This window comes from Lepidochelys kempii, chromosome 1 (genome assembly GCF_965140265.1).
Source record: "Lepidochelys kempii isolate rLepKem1 chromosome 1, rLepKem1.hap2, whole genome shotgun sequence".
Taxonomy (NCBI): Eukaryota; Metazoa; Chordata; order Testudines; family Cheloniidae; genus Lepidochelys; species Lepidochelys kempii.
The window spans coordinates 322,996,762-323,023,811 of record NC_133256.1 but is presented as its reverse complement, the minus strand read 5'-3'; the positions used below and the strand labels follow the sequence as shown (position 1 = coordinate 323,023,811).

Below are 27,050 nucleotides of genomic sequence, written 5' to 3'. Positions count from 1 at the left end.
GGAGAGGTAACCTCAGTGTGAGAAAATACCATAACATAATCTGAAACTGTGGGATCATTTCCCTCTGCTCTAGCTTGATGTTCTCCTTCCCTAAGACTTTCATCCTCTTCAATAGCACAGTGGCTGTTGGACTGAGTGTGAGACTGCTCTAATGTGGCCCAGAAGGTCTTGTTTGTGTACCTCTGTTTCCCTTAGCTCCTTCAGTTCAGCCACTCTTGTCTCAAGCCCATACTTATCTCAGAGGGGAATGGAGCTGCTTGCACCGAATGCACACATGCCTCCTGCCCACACTCAGGTGATCGTACATGCTGCATTCAGTCCACTCCGCTGCTGCCCTTCTGCCTGCATTATTTTTACTCTTGCAGGTTGTGTGTTTTTGGGGTTTTTTTGAGGGGGGCATTTATTACTCTAAGTTTATCATGTAATAAACATTCTATCTAGCTTTCATGCTCCCTCTCTAAACTCCTTGTCAAAACTCCCCTGCTTGCTGCTCCTGTTCACTAGCTCCTCTAGTTGCATAGGAGCTGGCTGTCAGTGTCTGCGTTCTAGAGCTAGGCACTTTGTGCCAGGTACTGTACACCTCTCCCAAAATGTCTACACCCTTTGAAATCTATTGACCAATTTGCTTTTTCCTTTCAATACTGAAATCAGTATGGGTGTCTTCTGCGGTGTTTAAGGGCCGGATTCTCTACTCAGACTGTAGAGTAATCAGTGGAGTAATAGTGGTGTAAATGAGAAGGAAAATCCAGCCCTACCATTCTGATTTGGTAGCATCACAGATGCAAATGACTACGCAAAGTACAAGGCAGTGGAGAGACTCAAGCCCTGAAAGTGAGAAGGGAATATTACGAGATTAAAATGACCAATTGGAAACATTTACCAGTGCTTTGTTCAGTCTTGTTTTAAATGCATTTGGCTTCCATCCTTTTCCTTTGAAGGCTATTGCTCATTGTATCAGTTCTTATCCTTAGCAAATTTCTTCTGATATTCAGCCCATGTTTTCCTTTTGATTAATGCATCCCACCCTTTTTGATATTACTGTAACAGCAGTCCTTGGCCCTGGTCTTGGAAAACTTGCGCACACACACAGGAGTAGTCCCATATGAATTGCAGTTAAGCATGTGCATAGACCTTTGCAGAACTGAGGCCTTTAAAGATGAACTGCAAATCCTTTAAAAAAAAGTTTTAATGTCCTTTATGCTCTTTTATGTTGTATAAAGACTGTTTAAATCGGTGGTTCTCAACCCACAGCCTGCAGTCCGCTTGCGGCCCAATCAGCACACAGCTGCAACCCAGGTGACATCCTCATGGCCATACAGTGTATATATATTGTGTGGATGTGTCCCACGTAACCCACAGAGAGCTGCATTTGTGGTCCAGAATGGTAAATAGGTTGAGAACCACTGGCTTAAATTCTTCTATCAGTTTCCTCTGGACGCCCCTCTTTTCCCTCTTGGAAGTATCAGATCCTCTCTTCCCTGTGTGGGGCTCTCTGTGCAGCAATTTTTGTTTGTGTCGAGGCACTGTAAAGCTGTAGAAATATCTGTAGTGCTAGCACAGAGAAATCACAATAACTCCACTGTGTTCAGTGCTCTCCGTGCTTGTATCCCTGGGGAAGGATTTGCCCAGTAATTTTTATTGGAACCTATAAAGTTCTCTCCAAATAGCGCAGTTCAGGAAAAAGAACAGTGCATCTTTTCATATATATCGTTAATGGTTTTTATTAGGGCTGTCAATTAGTCATAGTTAACTCACACGATTAACTCAAAAAATTAATCGTGATTAATCACATTGTTAAACAATAGAATACCAATTAAAATGTATTAAATATTTTTGTGTATTTTTCTAAATTTTCAAATGTATTGATTTCTGTTACAACACAGAATACAAAGTGTACAGTGCTCACTTTATATTTTTATTTTTGATTACAAATATTTGCACTGTAAAAATGAAAGACAAAAGAAATAGTATTTTTCAGTTCACCTCATACAAGTACTGTAGTGCAATCTCTTTTCCGATGAAGTGAGCTGTAGCTCACGAAAGCTCAAATAAATTTGTTAGTCTCTAAGGTGCCACAAGTACTCCTTTTTCTTTTTGTGAATACAGACTAACACGGCTGCTACTCTGAAACCTCTCTTTATTATGGAAGTGTAACTTACAAATGTAGATTTTGTTTGTTTGTTTGTTACATAACTGCACTCAAAAACAACCCAATGTAAAACTTTAGAGCCTACAAGTCCACTTAGTCCTACTTATTCAGCCAATTGCTAAGACAAACAAGTTTGTTTACATTTACGGGAGATAATGCTGCCCGCTTCTTGTTTACAATGTCACCTGAAAGTGAGAACAGGTGTTTGCCTGGCACGTCTGTAGCTGGTGTTGCAAGGTATTTACGTGCCAGATATGCTAAACATTCGTATGCCCCTTCATGCTTTGGTCACCATTCCAGAAGACATGCTTCCATGCTGATGATGCTCATAAAAAAAAAAAAAAAAAGTGTGTTAATTAAATTCATGATTGAACTCGTTGTGGGAGAATTCTGTCTCCTGTTCTGTTTTACCTGCACACATCTGCCATATATTTCATGTTATAGCAATCTCGGATGATGACTCAGCACATGTTTGTTTTAAGAACACTTTCATAGCTGATTTGACAAAATGCAAAGAAGGCACCAATGTGAGATTTCTAAAAATAGCTACAGCACTTGACCCAGGGTTTATGAATCTAAAGTGCCTTCCAAAATCTGATTGGGATGGGGTGTGGAGCACTGATTTTAGAAGTCTTAAAAGAGCAACACTCCGATGCAGAAACTACAGAACCCGGACCACCAAAAAAATCAACCTTGTGCTGGTGGCATCTGACTCAAATAATGTAAATGAACATATGTTGGTCCACTCTGCTTTGGATTGTTTTTGAGCAAAACCCATCAGCAGGGTGGACACATGTCCCCTGGAGTGGTGATTGAAGCATGAAGGGACATATGAATCTTTAGTGCATCTGACATGTAAATATCTTGTGACGCCAGCTACAACAGTGCCATATAAATGCCTGTTCTCACTTTCAGGTGACATAAACAGGGGCAGTATTATCTCCTGCAAATTGTAACCAAACTTGTTTGTCTGAGCGATTGGTTGAATTAGGACTGTGTGGACTTGTAAAACTTTAGAGCCTTCATTGTTTGTTTTATTTTTGAATGCAGGTTTTTTTTGTGTATAATTCTACATTTGTAAGTTCAGCTTTCATGATAGAGATTGCACTACAGTATTTGTATTACATGAATTGACAAATAGTACTTTGTTTTTTACTGTGAAAATATTTGTAATAAAAAATATAAAGTAAGCACTATACACTTTGTATTCTGTGTTGTAATTGAAATCAATATATTGAAAATGTAGAAAATATCAAAAAATATTTAAATAAATGGTATTCTATTATTAAGAGCGTGATTAATTGTGCCGTTTAATTTTTTTAATTGCTTGACAGCCCTATTTTTTATTCTTCCATAGTTGTAATAATGACCAGTTAGCAAGGAATTCATTCACAGTGTCTCCCTACCTTTATTTGCACTTACTAGAAAAATGTCTTATAGTAAAGGAGGTAGTCACAACTTGTATTAAGTTGTAATTAGCTAAAATTATAATATTGAATAGTTTTCTTTCCCCGGCACGCACACTCTCACACTCACTCTCACCAGCATTGCCCACTCTAGTCTCTTCTCTCTACGTCCTCTACTTGCTCCACTCCCACCCCTGTCTCCAATCTGGATCGATTACACACTCTCTCACACTCACACACCATTGCCCACTCTAGCCTCCCCTCTCTCTCTCTCTTCTTGCTCCTGGCTTCTTGCTCTCTTCTTGAACCCATTCCTGGCTTCAACCTGGATTATCAAATTTCGGGGCATTTTTGAAAGTGGATCCGCATTGCAACTCGGGCAAAAGGCACAGTAAGGGCAGCAGCTTCATTGGGGCTTCACTTGCCTTAATGGTCATATGCGTTGTACATGCCCATTAGACAATAGTAGGAGGGTGAGCATGTGCAGAAGCAAAAAGGGCATGTTTGGAGGCTGGGCAGATTCTCTCAGCACTAAAGATTTTCATGCACATGTAAACTTTGTAATTTCAAGTTTTTTATAGGCATGGATGCATTGCTGATAATCGAAATAGCCACTTAGATTATGACTTGTTTGGGATTCCTTCTTTTTGTTTTAGAACCTCACTTCAAAATACCGAAGAACATCAAGAGAGACAAAGGGTCAAGGTAAGACAACCTGTCTGCTGATCTTTTTTGGATATTGATGCAAAACTATAAATATCTGTGGCGTTTAAAATATTGTGTGTTAGATTCTCTGATATGTAATATGTTCTTCTCCAGCACTCCCCACCCCCCACCAACTGCTTCATCCATTGTCCCATTCCAGCACCGCTCCCACCCTACTTCATTCCCCTTTACACCTGACTGTCACTAACAATCCCCTTGTCTTCCACCCATCTTCACTCTCCTGACCTGCTCCAGCCTCTCGTCCTTCCCTTCTTCTCTTCCCACTTACTTGTTGGCATCATCATCTTTCTGGCCTGCAAACCCTCTCGCACCACTGACCTGCTCCAGCCTCTCTCCAGTCTCCGCTGACCTGCTTCAGCAATCCTTCCTCCACTCTCAACCTGCATAAATAACGCTATAGGCGTTTCAGGAAAACTCAGAACAAGGGAGAGAGTCAGGGCAGCAGTTTTATTTTCCCATTGGGCATATGCACATAATTTGCATATGACTTTTGGGGCAGTCTTAGGAGTCTGGACATATACGGGTTAACAGGTTACTTTGGATTCTGTTCTTTCTTTTTAGTACATCACTCCATCTTACCTAAGAACAGCAAGACAGTCATCAGCACAAGGTAAGACAACTTGTGTGCTGCGGGTTTGTGTGAGTTAATTCAAAAGCGTAGGCATATTGGGAAGTTGATTGATTGTGACCTGTGTTAGAATTTGGTGTGCAATTTTCAGGCATGTGTCATGTGCAGTGAAAACAAATGGCTTTACTTCTGTGAGCACAAAAAGATGTGCCGGTATGAGTATCCAGAATATACAAGCTTAAAAAAAAAAAAAAGGCTTATTTTGACTTCCTTCAAGGAAATTTTGTCCATGAACAATTTTTAGTTGCACATCGGTCTTTGAATGAATTTTACACTATGAATTATACTGCTTTTTCACTAGTAATGATCAGATTATTGACAGGATGATTCTTTCTTTAGCATACAGTATAAATCTGCCTTAGCTGAACATGGGGGGTGGTGGGGGCACGATGAGGAGTGTGGAATCCTTCTGAGTCGTATGTAGCATGTTAGACATCCTCCATTAGTTAAGGCACTGACTTCGATTCACTGTCAGAAGTTTGGCTTTAGTACATTTAACTTAGAACTGACTTTAATCTTAATTAACTGCAATATCTGTCAATAATGATGATCATTTAGTTGTGTAAAATGGAAAGAATATATTATAATGAATGTTGAAGGCGTTACATTGCATCTTTCATCAAAAGATTTCTAAGTGTAAATTATTCACCAATTATTAAGATCATCTAGGCTGACCCCCTGCATAACGTAGACCATAGAATTTATTCCTATAATCAGTCAATTTTAGGGCTGAAGCTGGATTGTTGGTGTCTCTAATTGGAACAATTTATTCTCAATATAGAGTGAATATATGAAGGAGGAAGTGGGGGAATCTGCTGAAGATGAGGCGATTGAATCGGAAGAAGACACTGAATTTGATGAAAGAGTTGGATGCCTTTCCAAAGGTTCCTGAGAGCTATGTGGAGACTTCAACAAGTGGTGGAACAGGTAAGCCTTACTGAGACACTGGTGATGGCTGGCCTGATTAATTTGGTGAGTCTCTTTAGCGCATTTTGGTAGTAAATGTTTCAGTTGTGGGAAGACATGAGTTTACAAATGTGGATTTAAAAGACCTATACGGTGCCGTAGCTAATCCCTTTCAGGTGATGGCTCAATTTGTTTCTCCTGCTGTTGGACAAAATGTATGAATCTGTCACATGGGAAATTCTGTCCAGTAGTTAAGAATCAAACAGATGTAAGGGGTATATGTGCACCTATGATATAAATTAACAAAATGAGCTTTAGAGAGAGTTATGAATTTACCCCCCCCCCCCCAACATGCTGTGCATACTTTCTAAACGGAATACAATTGAAGTGTACTGTAGCTACACTAAAATAAGACTGTCTATTGTGTCCCTCCTTCCAAAGCCTGCACTTGTGGAGTCCCACAAGGATTGGTCTTTCCCCTATCCTGTTCAACATCTATACGAAGCCATGACCATGTGAAACAGCATGGACTGAAATACCAGCGATACACAAGTGATATCCAGCTCTATATCACTTTAACATCAGATGCGAAAAGAATCATCTTCCCTAACTAGTCTCTGGAAGACTGAGGCAATGTTAGCAGGGTGAGGGAAGCATTCAGTAATTCTGTAATACCCCCTCCACTGAAGGTATTTGTGCAGACTACAGCCTCAGTGTTCACCTGGGCTCCTCTCATTTCTATCTATAGGTGTCAGACCAGGCCAGAGTCATGGTTCTAGCTGGCAATGCACAGCATGTGTCTCCAGATGAACCTCAGACATCTTTACTGTATTTCTGTGTGTATTCACAATAGCATGACTTTATGCACAATTTCTCAGTTCCAATGAGGATGTATGCAATGCACATCTTGGATTAGAAATTGACCATTAATCCAGTTTTTGGTGCTTTTTAATGTGTTCATTTGCTCAATCAAACACAAAGTGGGCTGAGTTTTGTGCATCTATAATTATTACAAAAAGAGGCTGGTAGCCTTGTTACTGGATTGATATGCACAAGTGACTTCCACAGGTTACCTCTTCTTATTGAATGAGTGGTGCATCTTATTTCCCTTATTTGTTTTCCTTGGCTGAGACTAGAAGCATAAATCTGTGATATGAAAGCCCAAGTTCTATAAGCCTGATTGGTACCAAGGCATTTCGTGCCCCCTAGGCATTTCTTGCCCAGTCTTAACCATTTTAAGTTAGAGAAAGGTACGTGGGGTCTGCCACAGTTCAGGGCAACTGCACCTATATTCCCCCTCCGTAATCCCTCAAGGGCATCCACTCTAGGCTCCCAGCTCTTCAACTGTCACCTCTCTTTAGCACACAGCTGCATCTATCTCCCTGTAGACTGCGGTTTTTCCAGGCTGCACAGTTCCCTGCCTACTCTGTGGTATTCCCAGCAAGCCAGACTGCCTAAACAGGCCAGCATCTGCACTTTGTTTTCTCTCCAGAGACTATATGAATAGCGTAAATACTAGCAGTTGTATGTTACCACCCAGCTCTTTTTAAGCAAACTCATTTATTCTTAAGGGAAAAGCATTACAGAGAAAACATTATAAATATTAAAGAACCTACACACATTCTATAAAGCTTACGAGAGGTCACGCAACTCTGACTTCAGGCTCCGGTAGGTGTCAGCCTTTCCATGAGGATTGGGGCCCTGCCTGGGGCAGAAGGTCCTGTCCATTTGCTGACCCAGAAAGGAGGTTTTGAGTCAGTTTAAACTCAGGCTGTTTATCCAAAAGTCTCTTCTTTGTCTGTTGGTCGGGGAGAATCCAGTTTTAACCAGTATATGTGAGCTTCCCAAGGAGCTGGTGCATTGCTGTGGGGGTTGCAACCTTGCTGATTTGCCTTAATCACCACTGACTGCTTTTAGTTAGAAGGAGTTGTGCATGGAGTAGAACACAATCATATATAAACTATTCATTTAAAACAATAGACCTAAAGCTACTTAAACTTAATTCAATAAGGTCTCCCAAGGATATACAGGAACTGATCATATCTGTTACAGGGTAATGCTGCAAACATCAGGGTTTACTTTTTATTCAGGCTATTTTAACTAAAGGAAATCTTCTGTGTGAATACCGAAAATCCCAACGGGCTCTGTGTTTAGTAGCCTGTGCTGTCATTGTAATGGAGCTGGATTTGATTTTCAGGCCCTGTGCATGGTGATGGATATATTGTACACACAATATGCTTAGCCTTTGAGCAGAGGGCAGAGCACCTGGATACCATGATGATGGGGCACTTCTGTAAATAAGTAGCTGGAAAGCTGATCTTGCCCTGTGGTTATCTTTGTATTTGAAAAAGGATCAGCAATGATGGACTTAAGTCCATCCAGCACCCCTTATTCATAGAAAGTTGTTATCATGTGGCATCCTTGAAGTGGAGGGAGAAAATTTTTATGGACTCTATGAAATGTTTTCTGAGGACACAGCCCATCATACCCAAAATATATTTTTGGATTGGGACTTTCAGTATTTTTGTTTTTCCTATGTAAATGAGAAAATTGTACAGTTGATGATGTGTTTCTAAGAGAATTTTTGCACTTATGGCTTATTTGTGATAAATATAGTCAAGACCTGAACTCAATAAATTCATTTATTTGCACAAAAATGCCTTCCTTAAGTATTAAATTCTTTTTATTGTTTCTTTTTTGTAAATGCCAGCAGTAAATAACATTTTCTCACAAGCTGATCCTTTTTCTTTTTGATTTTTCAGTTTCTTTAATAGCATTTACAGCTATGGCTTTATTAACCATACTGGAGTTTATGGTGTATCGAGACACCTGGATGAAATATGAATATGAAGTAGACAAGGATTTTACTAGGTAACTTTTTATTCCTTAGAATTTCTTTTATATTTAAGTTGTCTGCATTTCATCAGCTGTTCTGAAAAAGAATGAATTTAAAATATTCTTGCCACTCATTAGCAACTACAGTTTGAAATTAAAATGGAAACAGGTGATTTACTTTTTGTTTTGTTGTTTAATACGCTGGGGCCAGGTTCAGTAAGAAAATGAAACACATCCGCCTTCCATGAAGAGGGAAGAGACTTGCTTTCAATCCAGCAACTTTTTGGATGTAGTCTCAGCCAAATCTAACACTTAAAACCAAGGTGCTGTTCTGGCACTCTTTCAGCATTTTTGTCAGTATGCTTCTTGTTTTGCTTCTGAGTGCAGTTCAGAGTGTTTGAAGATTAATTTTAAAGCAATTCGCTGTCGACGACCAAACTATCTGAAGATTGCTTGTCATCTTACTACATGTCATGACAACTGAGGTTGGCTGGAGATACTCTTGCTGTCAGTTCCATGTGCTTGCCTGATTTTTCTGAGGTGCTACGTGCTCACAACTCCACTTGAAGTCAGTGGGAGCTGAACGTGGTCAGTGCCTCTGAAGATCGGGTTTTGTGTATTTAAATCCTGTAACCCAGTTCACAGATGTGATGTACATTTTTGAAAATTGGCTTAAAGTGGTGATTGTGTTATGTCAAAAGTTCAAAAAGACCTATTTATTCAGAAAAAGAATTTCTATAGTAGATTTAAGTGAGATGCATGCAAAACTCAGGTTTTGCCCCTCAAAGAAAAATCCATTCGAACAGACTGACATCCTCCTATTGCACGCAGTTACATAGCCTTTGGCTCCTTCGTCAAAGTGTCTCTTAAGTTTGGCTGAAAAGCTATCTTGGGTGAGTGTAGCAAACCTTCCCTTTTTAAACTGTGCAACCTGCATCTTAAGTATATATTGGTGAGGAGGTTTCTTTGCAAAGTCACTTAGCCTGCCTGTGCCTCTATTTTCCATCTGTAAAATGGGATTTAATAGCACGTACTCACCTCACAAGGGTGTTCTGAGGATAAACACATTAAATATTGTGATGTGCTCCGATATTACTGATATAGAGGCCATATAAGTACCTCAGATAGATAGAAGGAATAGTCCGGATTCATATGACTTTTTGTTTGTTTTCGTTTGCTGCTTGAAAAGTCCTGCTTTTAAAAGTGGCTGTACTTTGGTGCTTGAAAAGTCCTGGTTTCAAAAACAGAAGTCGGTACCAAAGGCAATAGCATTTTCTGGCAGCTGGATCCCAATTTGAGTCCGACAGAGCAGCTGTTGAATTGTGATCGTGTAGGATTCTCACTGAAATGAAATAAAAACCTGCTCCTGCAGACATAGTCGCCGACTTTGTCTGTTCCTAGGGGGTGCTCGACTCCCGCCTCATCTTTTCCCACCTCCACCTGCCCCCGCTCCTCCTCCTCCACCCCCACCAGCACCTTCTGCATGCTGCTGAACAGCTGATCTGTGGCGCGTGGAGGAGTTGATTGGTGGGGCTGCTGGTGGGTGCTGAGCACCCACTATTTTTTTTTTTCCCCATGGGTGCTCTGGGGCTAAAGCAAGAAGTAGATGTTCAAATCCTTGCACAGGGTTTTAGCTTTGTGGCCCCCCTGTACCTCCCATTCCACTAAATTCATTGGGAGCTGTGTGCTACTACAGTCTCCTGAAAATATACTTCAAAATATTACTGACAATGGAGACACTGCTTTTCTGCAACCTTTGGGGTTTTATAAGAGGTAGCTAAATTCCTGAACCAGTCATATTTCATTTAGTTTTTAAAGTTAATTGCAATGTTTAATTTTTCTATGAAACTAGTTTTCCCTTTGCCACTCATCTTGTCTTGTATTAAAGGCTAAAGTGGTGACTAGGACACTGGGTGACTTTCTAAACTAGTCTCTAAAATTCTCTGCCTACGGGGATAGTATTTACCTGTGCTGGTATTCATTTTGCCCTTGGAGTGCATTTCTGTACATATTCTCACATAGTTATTTTGTCTTGGCATCTGTACTAAATTTACTTAATATTGCAAATTTTTGCTTTTTTGTCTTCCAGTAAATTAAGAATCAATATAGATATTACTGTTGCCATGAAGTGTCAATGTAAGTATTCCATCAGCATGACAGTGCTGGTGGTTGTGGTTTTTTAAAAAAATTGGTATTGCTTTCAGATTAAAAATAACATGCTTATGATAACTTGTTCCGACATCTTGATTTTGGCTGTCCAAGAAGAGAGTATGATTGTTCTAGATTTTGTTGAGCAATAATATGTAGCTTTATTCCTGAGTCACAGGATTAGGCATAGTTAACTGAGAGCAGACAGGAGCAATTTATCAAAGTCGTAAGTCAGGCAGATCATAAACGTGCTCTGCTGTTTGGTGGCATTTACAACAAAACTAAGACAGAGAGAGGGTTAGTTTCATGCTAAGGTTGGCCGTGTTCAGTCAGTTCCTTTGTAATCGTTAAACACAGGTTCACAGCTCTTTTTTAACAAGCAGTGGGTAATTAAATTACATTTGTCTACATTGTAGTTGTTTTTTTTTTTTCAGAGTAGCAGCCGTGTTAGTCTGTATCCGCAAAAAGATTCTTTTTTTTATCCTTGACTGACAGAGAAAACAGTTTTTCCAAGACAGATTGTTGGTGTTAAGGTTTTGTCTACGTTCTATGTTGAATCCCTCTTTTCATGGGTCTTACACAGCTATAATATTTTTAGATTGTGTGATGCTGAAGTTTGTCTCATAATTCTTTTGATTTACAAGTACCCCATTCCCTACTCTCATGGGTTATTTTAAATGTTAATCTGCCACAAGAGTAGCAGATAGGAACTCTCTGAAATCTAAACCTGGCTCTGATACAGACTCTCTGTTTGGTCTTGGGCAACTCCTTAAACCGCTCTGCCTCAGTCCTGCCATATGATAAATGGGTACAATACTTAGTTACCTCATCAGGCTGTTATGACAATTACTGTTTGTCACGCTCTTTGGAGGTGCAAAGTGCTAAATAAGAGCTTAAATATTATCAGTATGCTTTTTGCAGTTAGTTTTAAATAAATCTATCTTCCAATGTGTTTTCCTTCTTTTAAAAAAAACAAATAACTTAGTCTCTCTGTGGACTAGTGTCATTTTAGATTTGATAACTGCGTTTATGTAAATGGAAGAGATTTAAGTTTGCACTGATCAATTTGTGTGTGGGAAATGTGTATAAATGTGTGTGTATATAGAGCTACAGTAATTACACTTCATATAATATTTTGTCCAGTACTTTCTGTTTAAGAAGAGCAGTAAATGAGCATTCTCTGAAAGTGATATATCAGTGAGAAATGATGCTTCTCCTAAAAACTGTCTCTGTCCCCTTCTCTCTCTGTGATGTTTTGTTAGGTGGATTGAAAAGTTTTTTCAGTCATCAGTTTCTTGCCAGCTTTTTTTCCTCTACTAGTATGGACTTGCATACTGTTAATAAAGAATAGATTTTCTCACCGTAATTAGTATCTGCTGTTTTACTGATAGGTTTGAAGAGATGCTGTCAAGCTTGATTTCTACTGGATATTTTTTGTTTTTATTCATATTTATATTTTCTTTTAATATTTGCTATTTTGTTTTGTTTTTTGAAACAGATGTGGGGGCTGATGTTTTGGATTTAGCAGAAACAATGGTTGTCTCTGCAGATGGTTTAGTTTATGAACCGGTAAGTTTATTCCATTTTCTTTATAAAGATGGTGCTCTTTATTAGCTGTGACATGCCTTTTTCATTTTGGCTGAACCATACCTCCAAAACTATTATCCAGTCCTGAAGTTGGACCCATGCAGAGTAACACTGAAGTCAGTTATGCTCCACATAGTCACAAAGGTTTGTCCATGCAAAACTGGTTTCAGGATTGGCTATGTGAGCTTAATATGCTCATGCTAGAAAGAAATGCTGTCCAGAAATGTATTTTCATTGTGACCATGGAACTATGTTTTCTGCATGCTCGCTCATTGTTAGTGTGCAAATTTAAGTCTTTAACTTAAGAAAACAACAGCATATTCCCTTGGGTCCGCATTCATGAATAGATTGGAATATTCTATAGCTATTAAGTTACATCACCATTAGGTAGCATGTGTGTTTCTATTGCTGAATTATAACAGCTAACAATTGGCTCTGTATTCATTTTCCTGTCAATTAAATAAATGAAGAACTCCCATTGGCAGCTTTGCTTAATTTTGCTTTGTGTTTCTGTAAAGAGAGAGAGTAGAATCTGAAAATATTTTCTGTTGTCTTCTCCCCCAATTTAGGTGTATTCTTTTAATGTTGGTTCCTTGAGTTTGCTTTTTCATTTTGGGCTTTTCATGTTTTTCCTGTGAAGTGGTTCAACAGACTAACTCATGGACTGTTGTTTATTTTTCAAGTACCATTGTGTGCGCGGTTTTTGTTGTTCTCGTCCAGCTGTTGGAGAACCAGCTTCAAGTGTTACCTAAAGTGCAATTACAAGTTCCTTAATGGATGCTCATTATTGTGGTGTCTTCTTATCTTTCAATTGAGCAGACAGTGATGCATCTGGATATGAGATCTGCTTGATGCTGTTTCCTCAAGTCATCGAGTCCCATAGCAATTATATGCTGCTTCCCTGAAGCAGCCTGCGGGTATGTCTACACAGCAACTAGACACTCACAGCTAGCCCATGCAAGCTGTCTTGGGATAGCAGGGCTCAGGCTACGGAGCAGTTTTGTTGCTTTCTTGATTTCCCAGCTGGGCTGGAGCCCTGTAAAGTGGGAGGCTCCCAAAGTTCAGGCTGCAGCCCAAGCCTGGAAGTCTACACAGCCGTCAAACAGCTCCACAACTTGAGCCCTGTGAGCCTGAGTCAGCTGGCATGGGCTTTGCTGTGTAGACATACCCTGTAAGTCTAACTGCAAGTCAGTACAGTGGGCCTGAGTGAATGGGGTTAAATACCTTGTCCCCGGGGAGTATATGCTGCATCACAGTTGTCTGTTTAGTTGCAGATTGATTGATTAAACCCATCAAGTAGTTCTGTCTGTAATTTCTTGGAGACTGTTCAGTTTACAGTAGCTGAGGAAATGCATATGGCGTTATTGAACCTTTTCACTTCACTGATAATTCTGTGCCAGGAACAACTTGCAAATATTTGATTCTATCCCTCTCCTTTTTCCTTCTGTCTAACAAGAGTCTCTTAGCTGGCCGAGACTGTATATTTTGTAACATTACTGTCAGCCTGTGATCAGAAAGAAACCGCTAAAAGAAGTACCCTAAACAGCCCAATGCTGGTTTGAGTTTGCCAGGTCTCAGAGTAGCTAATAAGACCATGTGCGGTGTCTGTGTTTTTTCCCAGCAGTGAGGTTGCAAGTGAAAGTCAACACCAGAGACAGAAGTCACATTTTCAATCTTTACTGTTTGTGTCTCCTAAGAAATGGGGTCTAACTGCAGCAGCAGCAACAACAGGTCCAGCCCATCTCAACTAACATCTTCTCTTTTCACCAAAAGGACAGTTATTACCATCTTTAGTATCATCTAATAGACTGTAAAAACTCTCTCCAACTAAAGGGAAAGGAAATAAGGGATGTTAAAATGAAAGCCTTACTTAATACTTTACGTTTCAGGTGCTTTAACTGTTTTTCCTTCTTTGCTGTGTCTGTAATAAAAGGTTAAAATGGTGTTCAATGGCGTGTTTGCCATGGCAAAAAGGAGGCTGAGGTTTCGATATACCAAATGCTGAGCCTTGTTTAACACAGTTCAGTGTTGGACCATGACTGCACTTGCTTCTTTTATTTTTAAACTATAGTTGCTACCTTTTGAACTATGTATAGTTATAAAAATCTGTCTCCTAGCTCCACATTGTTAGGATTAACTAATGAAAAGCTAAAATTTAAAGTCCGCTTTGGATTTACTGTATATGGGAAAAGTTGGATAAATCTTTTAGCACAAAATAAAATATTGTTAAATCACCTTCCTTTTTTCTGTTCTGAATTTTGTGGAGAGAACTTTGGTGGGGTGAAGTCATTGGTATTGCTTTCTGGTTATGTGTTACTATGTGTTTTCTTCTTTGTTGCAGGTAATATTTGATCTTACTCCCCAGCAAAAAGAGTGGCAGAGGTAATAGATCATTCTAAAGCACTGATGTGAATGCATGTAGATTGGACAGCGATAGGTCTGCTTTTCTTTTGTCACTGGATATAGCTCCGAGAATGTGCTCTGAGTATACCTAAGTCATGTTTAAAAGAAACAAACCCAACCCTATGTTACCTTGCACAGATACTGCCCATAATCGTGCAGTACACACCCACTGAAACTGAAGCTCCTTTATTTTTCCTCTGGCTTTTTAGAGCTGGCTAGTCAGCATTCGGTGTCTTTGCCATGAATGAGTACTCCTTTCATTTTGTAAAATATAAAACTGTATGATTTATCTATCAGTCCTTGTAATAAACCAGTCCTGACGCATTTTATCTAGTTTAATTGCACGTGCGGTAGTTTTGGTAGTTTCATTATGAACTCATTTGCCATGTTTAGATGTATGTCAGGGTCATTAAACCAAAATAACTCGCCACCTTCAGCAGTTGAATTGATTACTGTTAGCACTTAAAGTTTATTGTTGTTCTCTCCTTCCTCCTTCCTCTTTGATGCAGCTGGGGAGAGAAATGCTCCAATGTACTGTATAACACAACAGTAAGCAGACAAGTGCATATGTGCTTTAATGCGAGACCCTGGAGATTGCATGCAGGACTTTGTTTAGTATGAATTTAGGCCTAGGATTCATTCTGATTTGTTTTTGTTGGAATTGGGAGGTTGGTTGAGATGGTGATGAGGAGGGATGTGTGTATGGAATCCCAAACTGCTGAGTTTACCAATGGAGCTACTGCCAAAGTAAATGAATGGTTGGGCCTGCCAACCTTAACTGTATGCAGTGTTGTTGTAGAGCCGTATCAGTCCCAGGATAGTAGAGACAAAAGGTGGGTGAGGTAATATCTTTTTATTGGACCAATTTCTGTTGGTGAGTGGGAGATGTTTCAGGCTTACACAGAGCTCTTCTTCAGATCTTTTCCTGAAGAAGAGCTCTGCATAAGCTCAAAAGCTTGTCTGTCTCACCAACAAACCTTAACTGTGTCCTTCGCATCTGAAAACTGTGTCACAGAATCTAAAGCCTCTTTAAATTCATGCTTAGTTCTTTAGGAATCGTTTTCTAGTTTTACCATCCTCATGGCATACTATGGGAGTCCAACATCAGTGCTTTTATTTTTATTTTTTAAATTGTGTATATTTGAGCAGTAGGAATGTTTGGCATATGTCTGAATTTAACATACCATCCTTTTGCTGAACTGAGTTGTTTTATAATATGTAACTAATATACCTGACGGTAACTATGAATTTATTTTCTGTTACTCTGTTGCATGCATTCCCACTTACTGTACTCATCTGTGTGATCTTTTAGGATGCTGCAGTTAATTCAGAGTAGACTGCAAGAAGAACACTCCCTTCAAGATGTGATATTCAAAAGTGCTTTTAAAAGTGCTTCAACAGCACTGCCACCAAGGTGAGAGAGAAATTGTTGCATGCAGCTGATTTCACTTTCTCTCATGACTGATTGCTTTCTTTAATTCATTTCTGAAGACAAAGTTATAATGGTGAAGAGACTTGTATGCCTCTGCCTTGCTTCAGGTTTCCCTGAATCCAAAGCCTTTGTCTTAATGTTTTAGAGACTTGCTGGTCTGGGTTGTGAAGAAATCAGTAACAGTCTGAACTGGATTGTATTTTACTTACATCCTTAGTGTGCCAGCAAACACTTGCCGGAAAGGTTGTTACTTTTTTATATGAATCCATTTGTGTGTGTTTAGCATTTTTATGATGATCAGCACCCCACAAGATTCAAGACTCATCACTTACCTGTCATGTATTAATGCTGCTTAAAATTAGTTACAAAATATTTTTGAATATTTTAAACAAATTGTATCTACTTATTTTGATGAGCTACCTTTCTAAAACAATTTCAGAGCCCTCTCTTTCAGTTCTTTCATTTCAACCATCAACAGGTTTTTAACCTGCTTTATCAGGCACTTGCATTTCTAATATAAATAAAAAAATATTAAATCAGTAACAAACATGAATTTTTTCTTTAAAATCATTTAAATAACATATATATAAGACTTACTGTGCATGTCCTTATTTGGTGTAAATTTAAAAAAAAAAAAAAAGTTTCTCCTTTTCCAATGCCAATAAATGCTCCCTCCCATAGTTAGTACACTGTGGTCTACTACACCTTTCCCATGTCTGGGGAGCGACTGTATTCTTTCATCTTAGACCACTGCTCAAGAGTGCTCAGAAGTGATGCTCCCATTTCATTATCTTCTGCTCCCATTTCATTGTCTTCTGGGGTGCCATTTAAACTACACTTTGGGCTGTTTTAACAAACTGTTTTCAGAAGGAGATCTGGAAACTTTCAGGTGACATGGTTATACCAGCAAATGTGAGCAGGGCAAAACTTCTTAAACAGATGTTGAAAACTTTTCTTGGTACATGGTCATTAATTAGCTTTCAGCAACTGTTTGTTTTTTTTTAATGTTTTGTGCTGTTCACCCTGATCAGCACAGCTGTATTACCTGGACAAACCATTTTCAATCTGAGTTGCTGAAAAGTGTTTCATGAGGTGACAGATATCCCAAGGGCCTGAGAAAGTCTTCTCTGTAATTGTTCTGGTTCTTGTCCATCTGGTTAGCCTCATCCCCTAGGAGTCTTGAACATTTGAGTGATGTGTTGAAACTCTGAGTGGCATCAGGCTGGCAAGGATATTGTTTATAAAATGAGCTACGCTTAATTTGTTTTCCTCTCAATGGGGGTGTGTAACTTTTGTGTGCTTAATCTACTATAAAATGTGCTTTTTAACATAGAAGTCCAGATGTTTTAAAGCTCATAATTTGTAATTACAGTTTGTTTTCCCTTTTCTGAATTTCTAGGTTGTACCAGAACGTTTATTTTCCATGGCAGAAGAATATGGTTTTCTAAACTTTACATTGATGCTATTTTTTTTACCTACATATAAAATAATCTCAATTACTGTGTTTTGAGCTGTTTCCCTGTTTCTTGTTCAAACAGGGAGGATAATTCGTTACTGCCTCCAGATGCATGCAGAATTCATGGTCATCTCTATGTCAATAAAGTGGCAGGAAACTTTCACATAACTGTGGGCAAGTATGTTCTTTTCACTTACTGAATCTACCACAAATTGATCAAGACAGATGTGTGTGTAGTTAAGCAAAAAACTTTCTTTGGCTCACTTTTGCCTAGTTAGCTGCTTTTATCGTAATACAGCTTCCCTTTCTGGTCATATTTTTCATATGGTATCTCTCATTTCAAACATCATATTTCTTCATGTCTGGTTGTAGTCAACATGAACTATGGAACTTTTTGAAATGTCTGCTGAAGTAGCTGCTTCTCCTGTGTTCAGCAATGTTGTCATATATCCATAAATTGAACCCTTACAGCTGATTAGATGAACTATTGCCTTTTGTTAACATGTGATAAAGTGACAGCTAATACTTTTAGAATGCTTGTACTTTCCTGTTATCTAATTGGGCCCAACCTTACTATACCTCTAACCCAGAGGTAGGCAAACTACAGCCCACGGGCTGGATCCCTCCTTTCTGGCCCCTGAGCTCCTGGCCCGGGAGGCTAGCCCCCAGCCCCTCCCCTACAGCCTCAGTGTGCCGCACTGCCGGCGCAACGCTGTAGCCGGCTGGGCAGTGCAATTGCAGAGCCGCAGCCTGCCCTGGTGCTCTGGGTGGCACGGCTGTAGCCCCACCAGCCACCAGTGCTCCAGGCAGCACAGTAAGGGGGTGGGGGGGTTGGATAGAGGGCAGGGAAGTTGGGGTGGTGGTGGTCAGGGGCGGGGGTGTGGTTAGGGGTTGGGGCGGTCAGAGGGCAGGGAAGAAGATGGGGGCAGCAGGGGGCAGTCAGGGGACAGGGAGAAGGGGTGGTTGGATGGGGCAGGGGTCCCGGAGGGCAAGTCAGGAATGAGTGGGGGGTTGGATGGGGCGGCAGGGGGCAGTCAGGGGTGGGGGGTCCAGGGGACAGGGAGTAGGGGGTGGTGGATGGGGTAGGAGTCCCGGGCGGGCCATCAGAGGACGGGGGGTTGGATGGGGCAGGAGTCCTGGGGGCGCTGTTGGGGCGAGAAGGGGTGGTCGGATAGGAGGCGGGGGCCAGGCCATGCCTGGCTGTTTTGTTTTTCTCCGCTAACCAGCCCTCCATACAATTTTGGAAACCCGATGTGGCCCTCAGGCCAAAAAGTTTGCCCGCCCCTACTGTAACCGTTCAAGAGCAAAGCTGTCTGTCATAATAAAGGGCATATGTTTCGCAGCACAGATTTTTGTTAGTTGTATGAATGAGATAATATAGTTATAGAAGCATGTTAGGGAGTCATGACTAAATGTGAATCACAGTTTCCTGATATGCTTCTGTAATCATGTTGTCTTGTAAACACTTTAAACTAGAGATCTGTATTGGAAACTTATGCCTCTAACCAAGCCAGATCATTGTGCACTAGCATGGCTGGAGGTGTCATGTTCACATGCCATGTGTGGTTTCTGCAATGACCCTTTCTTGGCCTGTGACTGTGCTCTGATTCTTCTCCTGCCTTGCCGACTGTTCTTTCAGCATCTATATACCTCCTTAAACAGCTCCTCATTCTTTTTCTCTATCCCTGTCTGACATCCCTAAGAGTTGCTGAACCCCCTCTTCTCGCTCTATGGACCCACTGAATAACCATATCTCCTTTTGTGGTTTCAACTATCATCTCTGCTAGACTGAATCCGAAACCTACACCTCTAGTTTTGTGTCTCAAAATTGCCTTTGACATATGTTGTTAGGTGCCCAGCTGTCTTCTCAAGCTCAGTCTGTTCAAAATTGAAGCTCTAATCTCTCCCCTCCTACTCTATCTCCGTTGCCATCTCTTCTGTCCTTCCTGCATCCTAGCACAACCTGTCTTTTCTCTCTCATCCCCTTCATATCTATGCTCTTGCTAAGTCCTGTTGCTTCCTTCCTTCTGGTCGTGTCTTGCCTTGATTATTGTAGTCTTCTAGTGCCTCATCTCCCAATCTTTTATTCCGCACCCCTCACCCCCCATCTTCAATTTCTCCAAAATGCATCTGCTTAGGATAGTCACTCAACTTTTAATGTCTAAATGGTGAAGGAGGGTTTATTTAATTCTGTTAGGTGTAAACCTCACACTAGATCATAGGGTAGTAAAAGCAAGCCTAGAAAGAAAACTTCTTTTTGAGTGTGAAGAGGGGCTGGGGAAGTGTGCCAGTTTTCCAATCCATGCTGGTCCTTTCCCAGTGTGATTCTGGTGTTCCCTTTGTTTTCCTTCTCTCTTTCCTCGTGCTCTTCCAACCTCTCCCAATGCACATACTATAGAGTCCCACAAATGAAACTGATAATCTGCCTACTCACAAGGCAAGTGCAGGGAAATCCATATTAACCCCTGGCACACTTGAGCTGTTACATGGTTGGTCTTGTACTGTATTTGGCCATGCCAGGATTTTACAGCTTTTCCCCTTGCAGCTCTCTGGCTAGACAAAACCTATTGGGGTTTCTAAAAAGAACTTTTTGTGTATATTGGAGGATTTTCATGAGCTTAATGTGTCTTCAGGTGTTACTCTGGTTGTCTGTACTGAGCAACGATGAAAATTTCAATGCCCATTATAAAGGGCTATTTTATTGAAATCAAGGGAAAACTGGTGATTTGCTTTATGGAAACCCCAATTTTTATTATTTGAGCTTCTCCTAAGTGTTCGTTAAATCACCACTTTATCAAACATGTTTTTGCTTTCTTTAGGGCAATTCCCCATCCCCGAGGCCATGCACACTTGGCAGCCCTTGTGAGCCACGATTGTAAGCATTTACTGTCCTCTTTCAAAAAACACTGTTGGTTCATAGCATCTCCTAGCTACTAATTTGGGCATTAGTGTAGTATTGGACACATACTATTGCTGAGATATTTCTAGCTGAGTGATTTGCATTGTAAAAGAAATCGGAGAATAGGCTTCAGTATATTATATTGTAAAGTGACAAATCTTTTCATGCATTTGACATTCACAGACTATCTGTTTATGCTGATTGTGTAACAGTCATAATGTAAAATGATATGTAAAATAATATGTAAATAACAATAAAAAGCATGTTATAATAGTATAGCTTGGATTTCAGAAGTATTGTATAATAATCTGTATTTTTCAGAGAGCTTGTTCCCCTGCAATATTTAGACTATAAAAGGTTTAAAATTTCTGACCTCATAAAGCATTATTTCAGTGTTTAGGATTACTAGTCAGGCTGCTGAATGTATTTTACTGCAGTGTGTGTGTGTGTGAGAGAGAGAGTAAATGTTACTGTGAAAATTTAGCTTTGCTTCCTGACTCTTTACTGTTTAAGCCTCCAATCCTGCAATGGCTTCCATGTGAATTTAATTTTACATGTGTGTATTCCCAATGCAATTAATCATGTGCATAAATCTTTTCAAGATTAGGAACTAAATTAATAAAATTATTCTTGCATTATATAGGTTTGTGCATTTAATTAATAAAACAATTTAATCTTTCCAACACTTTTGGTCAGCCTGAAATGTGAACTGTAAAGTAATTCCAGGTGTCTTTGGCTGCTTCTTGGCCCTTTAACTCTTGGGCTGTTGCAAATGCCTGTACATTTAGATCTACATTGTATTGCCTATAAAAATGGAGGGGAAGTGCCGAGTTAAAATTGAACATACATATTTTTAAATATTGATGCCAGTAAAGCAAGCTTTGCTTATAATAAATACACATTTGGATTTGTGAAAACATTTACAAAAGTGCAAATCCTGAAAACATTTTATATCCATCCTAATAGCATTAAATATTCCAATTGATGCTTTTCCTATTGTGCTGTGGGTGGGGGGGGTGTGAGAGAGAAATGTACAAAATTTTCATATTTCACCAAAATAAACCCCTTACATTTGGTGGTTCTTTTGTGTTGTCTTTTAGCATACAACTTCTCTCATAGAATAGATCACTTGTCTTTTGGAGAGCTCATTCCAGGAATTATTAATCCTTTGGACGGGACAGAAAAAATTGCATCAGATCGTAAGTGTTTCATGATGGAAAAATAATTTAGTATCTGAGATGCTGCTCTGTTAATTCTTAGCTTAAAAACTAACATTTTTCTTGAATTCTGCTACTAACAAATGGTACATTATGGTAAATAAGGAATGCATCATTTAGTTACTCTTTCTTTATCCTGCATCATTCATGGTGTAATCTTTTTTTAACGGTACTTTGCTACTTCTTTGTTGCTTCTGATGTTGATTTGTAGTTGCACATACAAATGTACTGTATTTAAATTATGGCTGAGCACTCACCTGTGTGGACAAATTCCAAAAAGATTTACAGCTGTATGTTACAACTTGGACTTGCAGAGCCAAGTGTCATCATGAAGGAGACTGTCTAGTGGTTAGACTGTAGGACTGAGATTCAGGATTCTTAGGTTCTGTTCCCATCTCTGTTACCGACTCACTGTGTGATCTTTGGCAAGTCATTTACATTTCCTCATTTATAAATTGAGGCTAATATCTACCTCACAGAGGGGCTGTGAGGTTTAATCACGGTTTAGCACGTTCATTGACAAAATATATTGAACTCTTTGGATGTGTTTTGTATTGTAATGTCACTGGTAAGATTACTTACCAGACTATTGAAAAGAAATGGAATTAATTATTTCTGTGACATGAATATTTTAATATGCTAAAAAACTGCAAAACCTTAGACCCACAGACCTTGATCAGACAGCAGAGCAAATGGTGTTACTTTGCTGATTTGAAATACCATTTCACTTGAAATGATCATTTCAGTTGTTTGGTGGTTTGTTCTGCTAGGATGTTGAATGAAGAGGGATTATATTATAAATACATGACAAAATGCTGATTGTCTATGTTAAGGAAAAGTTAGCACATGTGACTCCATTTTGGTTTGGGGCCCACCATTGTCTAACCTCTCAGGTATAATTCGTAACATCTACTATGAGTTCTCTAATGAACTGTCTCATCTAGGGAAACTTTCTGAAAATCCAAACAATTCAGTCCCACTAGTGTTAAGAACACTGGAAGAATTTACATAGACAGACTGTTGGCTTCAGCCACTGTTTTAAAACCACTGCCATAACCCCTACTTCTGTGTGCAGGGTTACATGAGATGGTGGTTAAAACAGCAGTGGCAGCCTGTGGCTTGTCTACAGTAGGGCCCTGGAAAGATTTATGCACATGCTAAACTTCACACACTGAACTGTCCTATTGACTTCAGTGGGACTAATCACAGTGTGTGAAGTCTGGCATGTGCAAAAATTTGTCCGAGGGCCTAACCCTCAAAATTAACACTGATAGAGCCAAACCAGTGTTGTCAACAGTGGGACTTTTTGAAATTGCCCCCAGGGTAGACAGAGCTTAATAGATAATATTCTTAATGGTCTTTTCAGAAAAATACTTGTTTAACAGCTGACTATCTCTCTCAAATGATTTTTACCCTATAATTAGTGTTAATTCAATAGTAAGATTTGTTTTGTTTTAGACAACCAGATGTTCCAATATTTTATCACAGTCGTGCCAACAAAACTCCATACGTATAAAATTTCAGCAGAAACTCACCAGTTTTCCGTGACAGAAAGGGTAAGTCCCAGTTAGAAACCAACCCAAAGAAAAGGTTTTGTTTTAGTGTGTTTGTACTTGTCAAAGGTAGATTGGTTTTTGCTTTTAAAAACTCTTCAGGCAGGTCAGTTTACTAAAATACTCCAGGATATGTTGGGATATTTGTCAGTGATGATATACTGAATGTAAAATATATGTATGTGGCAACACGTGTTCAGTTATTTGCATTAGCGTCTTGCATCCAAAAATCCTGGGTCCCAATGTTAGATTTAATGATTAGCAACTAGCCTTTCTTACTTCACTTGTGGCTAATAATGAAAACAGGTTCCCATAAATTATCCTAATAGGCTTGCATGATAAATACTTAATCCATCTCTATTCCTTTTATTCAACTCCTGTTGGATTGAGTAACCCGAGGGTACAGAACACTACTTTTCTTTGCCTCCCAGCTATTTTGATTTGCATTTGGTGAGGCACCTACTGTTAATCACCCAATCTCTTGATTGTCAAACTTCTGTTATCTTTAGATTTGGTGTTCATTATAAATTCCAAATCTGTAAAAAGGGAAACCCAGCTATTAGTTACTGCAGTCTACTCCTTGCCAAATTTTGTCATGTGAATGTTCAAAGACTGATGTAAATAAGAAAAAAGCATTCTAATATATTCTTGTTACACCTGTCTCATTATCATTTCCCTAGTCAGTGGTTGAGCTCAGGTTGATCTTGATATTTACAAGCTGAAGGAACAGCTCTTTGAAAAGCTCAACTATGAAAGGCAGGCAGGGGATACTGGGCTTAAAAAAAATTGTATAGTAATGATCATTCACTTAAATGTAACTTGTATGAAATTGATTATTCTACAATCTAGTGTTTCCTCACAGTCTTTATTTTGCATTGGGAGCACTATGCTATGCTTCATAGACAATTGTTTTTGCTGTATTATCAAAGTGGGAGAAAAAGGAGTGATTTTTTTTTTTAAATTCAGCAGTGGGACATTCAGGATATTGAAGAAAAGGTGGGGAGGTTATTCTGTAAAGAATTGAACTCAAAACAGGAACAAAAATTAATCAGTGATCTGGATCTTGCAAGATACATTTCAGTCTCCTCACTCCTCCTCCTCATCTAGCATTTTGCCATTCCTCTGCAGGACAGTGTCACTGCTCCTTCCAAGGCACTGCCATCTGGAACAGTTTTTCTAAATCTCTCCACCTCATTGACTCTCCATCTCACTTTACATCACAGCTTTTCTCCCTGTACCTCCTTTCTCTCTTTCTGCTTGGAAAAATTATTTATTTTATTAGTAGTAGTGATTTATTTAACTCTGTAAATCTTTTGGGGATTCAGTTGGTCTGAAAGATGCTACAGAATCATAAGCTCCTAGGAGGAAGTTTTTATGAATAACTGAGGTTGTGGGTGGGATTACAGTGATGTGCCTCGCCAGGCAAGCCTGCCTGTTAATAGTATAGTTCTTCTTTTAAACTAATAAATGGTCTGAGGAAGGCTATTAGAGAGAGAACAGTTTTCCAGAGAAAAATTGTCTAGTGTGTAAGTGGTGGTGTTGTAGCAGACTACAGAATGTGTCCAGAGATTGAAAAACCCAGGATCCACATTGTGCCAACTCCTCATGGTTAAAACCTGACCCCTGTAGGGCCTAATAACGTCCGTAGGAGATACAGTGGGGAACACAGCTTGTCCTTGTCTATGGTGACTACAAAGCCATGGTTAAAGTAATGTTAATTAATGCTGCTGTTTGAAAAATTGTTTGAATATGTTAAAATGTATTACTGTAGAGAAGGCCTGAGCGATAACCAATACCTATACCACATAGCTCCACTTTTCTACATATAGTAGGGCAGATCCTCAGCTGCTGTAAAGTGTTGTAGCTTTGTTGAAATCAATATAGCTATGTCAGTTTATACTAGCTCAGGATCTGGTGTTGATAGGAATAGAAATAGAAAGTAGAAATATTAGACCAAAATGCCCCCAAAAAAGATGGTTTTTCTCTTTAATGTAGCTTTAGAATAACGCTCAGGCTGTCTATAGCAATCAGAAAAGAATCAACTCTTGTTAGTGCATCTTTGGCTCTACATACTGACCTTAACGGCCTCCATCCAGCTTTTTTTTTTTTTTTAAATGTGTAATAAAGTCTGTTGGTATCTGTCCTTATTGCTTAATACAGCCTGTTGGTCTTAAAATTCTGAAAGTACGTATGGGTTTCTTCTGTGATATGGGTTTGTAATTATTGCAATTAATAAAAGCGCTTTGTATGTAGCTGATAAATTTGATATATGACGCTCACATCCTCTTACTTTGGTAACTAAAAGCAGCTGTATATCATAAATATAACCTGGTTATACATGTCAGCTGAATTTACTGGAGAAAGATGAGATGTCTGAAGTTTTCAATCAGTTGTCTCTGATTTTGAGTTTCCAGTATACTGGATGCTCTTTAGTAAAAGGAAAGAGTGTATTGAATTCTCAGATAGGATGAAACTGCTCCATGATACATTGCCTTTCTGTTTAGTTTTGCGCTTTTCTTATGTAGCTTACTTCTTTAGTCTATTCATTGCTGAATATATCTTCAGTGAATTAGTTCTTTGCTACCCTGTGCATTTACTCAGCAGCTCCCAGGTTATTTTATCAACAGCTGTCACTAGCATGCAAATAGCTGCAAATTTTTCAGGATGACTTCAGATAGATGTGACTTCTTTTCTCTTGAAAACCATTCAAAAGAACTTGAATTTCTAGGTTTTAAACTGCTTTGTACTTGACCATCTTAATGATCAAGGAGAGGCAGGAAAGTGAGGATAGTAAGAAGTGTGTTAATTTTGAAGAAAATTCTGAATTTGGGGAGTATTATGACAGTAAGAAATCATATACAAGAAGCTTAGAGAGATGAGAATCAACTTGGGAAGTACAGGCTAATACATCTGGGAGAAAGAAACTGAAACAGAGATTTTCAGACTTGGAAAGTGATGATACCAAAAGAAACCTCTGGGAGACAGTGGGCAGCAAAGGAGATGTGACCTTGCAGCACAGTATGGCAACAGAAAAGCAAATGTCTTTGGGCTACATGTGAGAGGTATCATGTAAATGGCCTTGATGAGATTGTCAGGAGTAGTGTGCTCTGTTCTGGACCCCTCGGTATAAAAGAGTTTTTCACAAATTGGAGGAAGTTATAAAAGTGATTAAGGACACCGATTTGTCTGGTGGTTAGAGCAAGGGGCTGGGAATCAGGAGTTTTGAGTCCTTTTCCATGAGTTCTGACCTACCTGGATGTTTGATTTTTGAGTCCAATTACTTAGTGTGGATTTTCTAAAATGGTCTCTAATTTTGGATTCCTGTCTTTAGACCCATTGGGTTAAAATTTTCAAACATATGAGCCTGATTTTCAGAAGTATTGAGCACCCATGCTCCGAGTGAAGACAATACAATCCGTGGATGCTCAGCAACTCTGAAAATTTGGCACTAGATTTTGAAGGGTCAGCACCCAAATTCATATGTAGGGATCTAATAAATAAACCTACAGCTCCTCATGACTTCACTTGAGGTTGTGGCTACTCAGAAACTCTGAAAATGAGGCCCACATGTCTCAGATGAGGCACCTAGAGGCTGGTTCTTAAGATCTGGACTATAACCTTTCTCAGCCACCTCAGTTCACCACTCTGTAAAGTTGGTACAACGCCTACATGTAGTGAAGTTTAAAGTGCACCTGGATGCTTCAT

The 27,050-nt window shown here is 39.4% G+C and overlaps 1 protein-coding gene across 5 annotated transcripts in view; it reads left to right on the top strand.

Moving 5' to 3' along the window:
• The window catches only part of ERGIC2 (ERGIC and golgi 2), a 45,984-nt gene that overhangs the window by 8,117 nt on the left and 10,817 nt on the right, over positions 1–27,050 (top strand). For all 5 annotated transcript variants that reach the window (XM_073328436.1, XM_073328435.1, XM_073328434.1 and 2 more), the window contains 12 exons: positions 4,212–4,260; positions 4,843–4,891; positions 5,691–5,836; positions 8,578–8,686; positions 10,740–10,786; positions 12,297–12,367; positions 14,727–14,767; positions 16,101–16,202; positions 17,759–17,854; positions 20,496–20,551; positions 21,676–21,774; positions 23,251–23,348. In XM_073328436.1, the coding sequence (XP_073184537.1) occupies positions 5,731–5,836; positions 8,578–8,686; positions 10,740–10,786; positions 12,297–12,367; positions 14,727–14,767; positions 16,101–16,202; positions 17,759–17,854; positions 20,496–20,551; positions 21,676–21,774; positions 23,251–23,348 (825 nt within the window). In that variant the 5' untranslated portion in view covers positions 4,212–4,260; positions 4,843–4,891; positions 5,691–5,730. The remainder of the gene's footprint in view (positions 1–4,211; positions 4,261–4,842; positions 4,892–5,690; positions 5,837–8,577; positions 8,687–10,739; positions 10,787–12,296; positions 12,368–14,726; positions 14,768–16,100; positions 16,203–17,758; positions 17,855–20,495; positions 20,552–21,675; positions 21,775–23,250; positions 23,349–27,050) is intronic.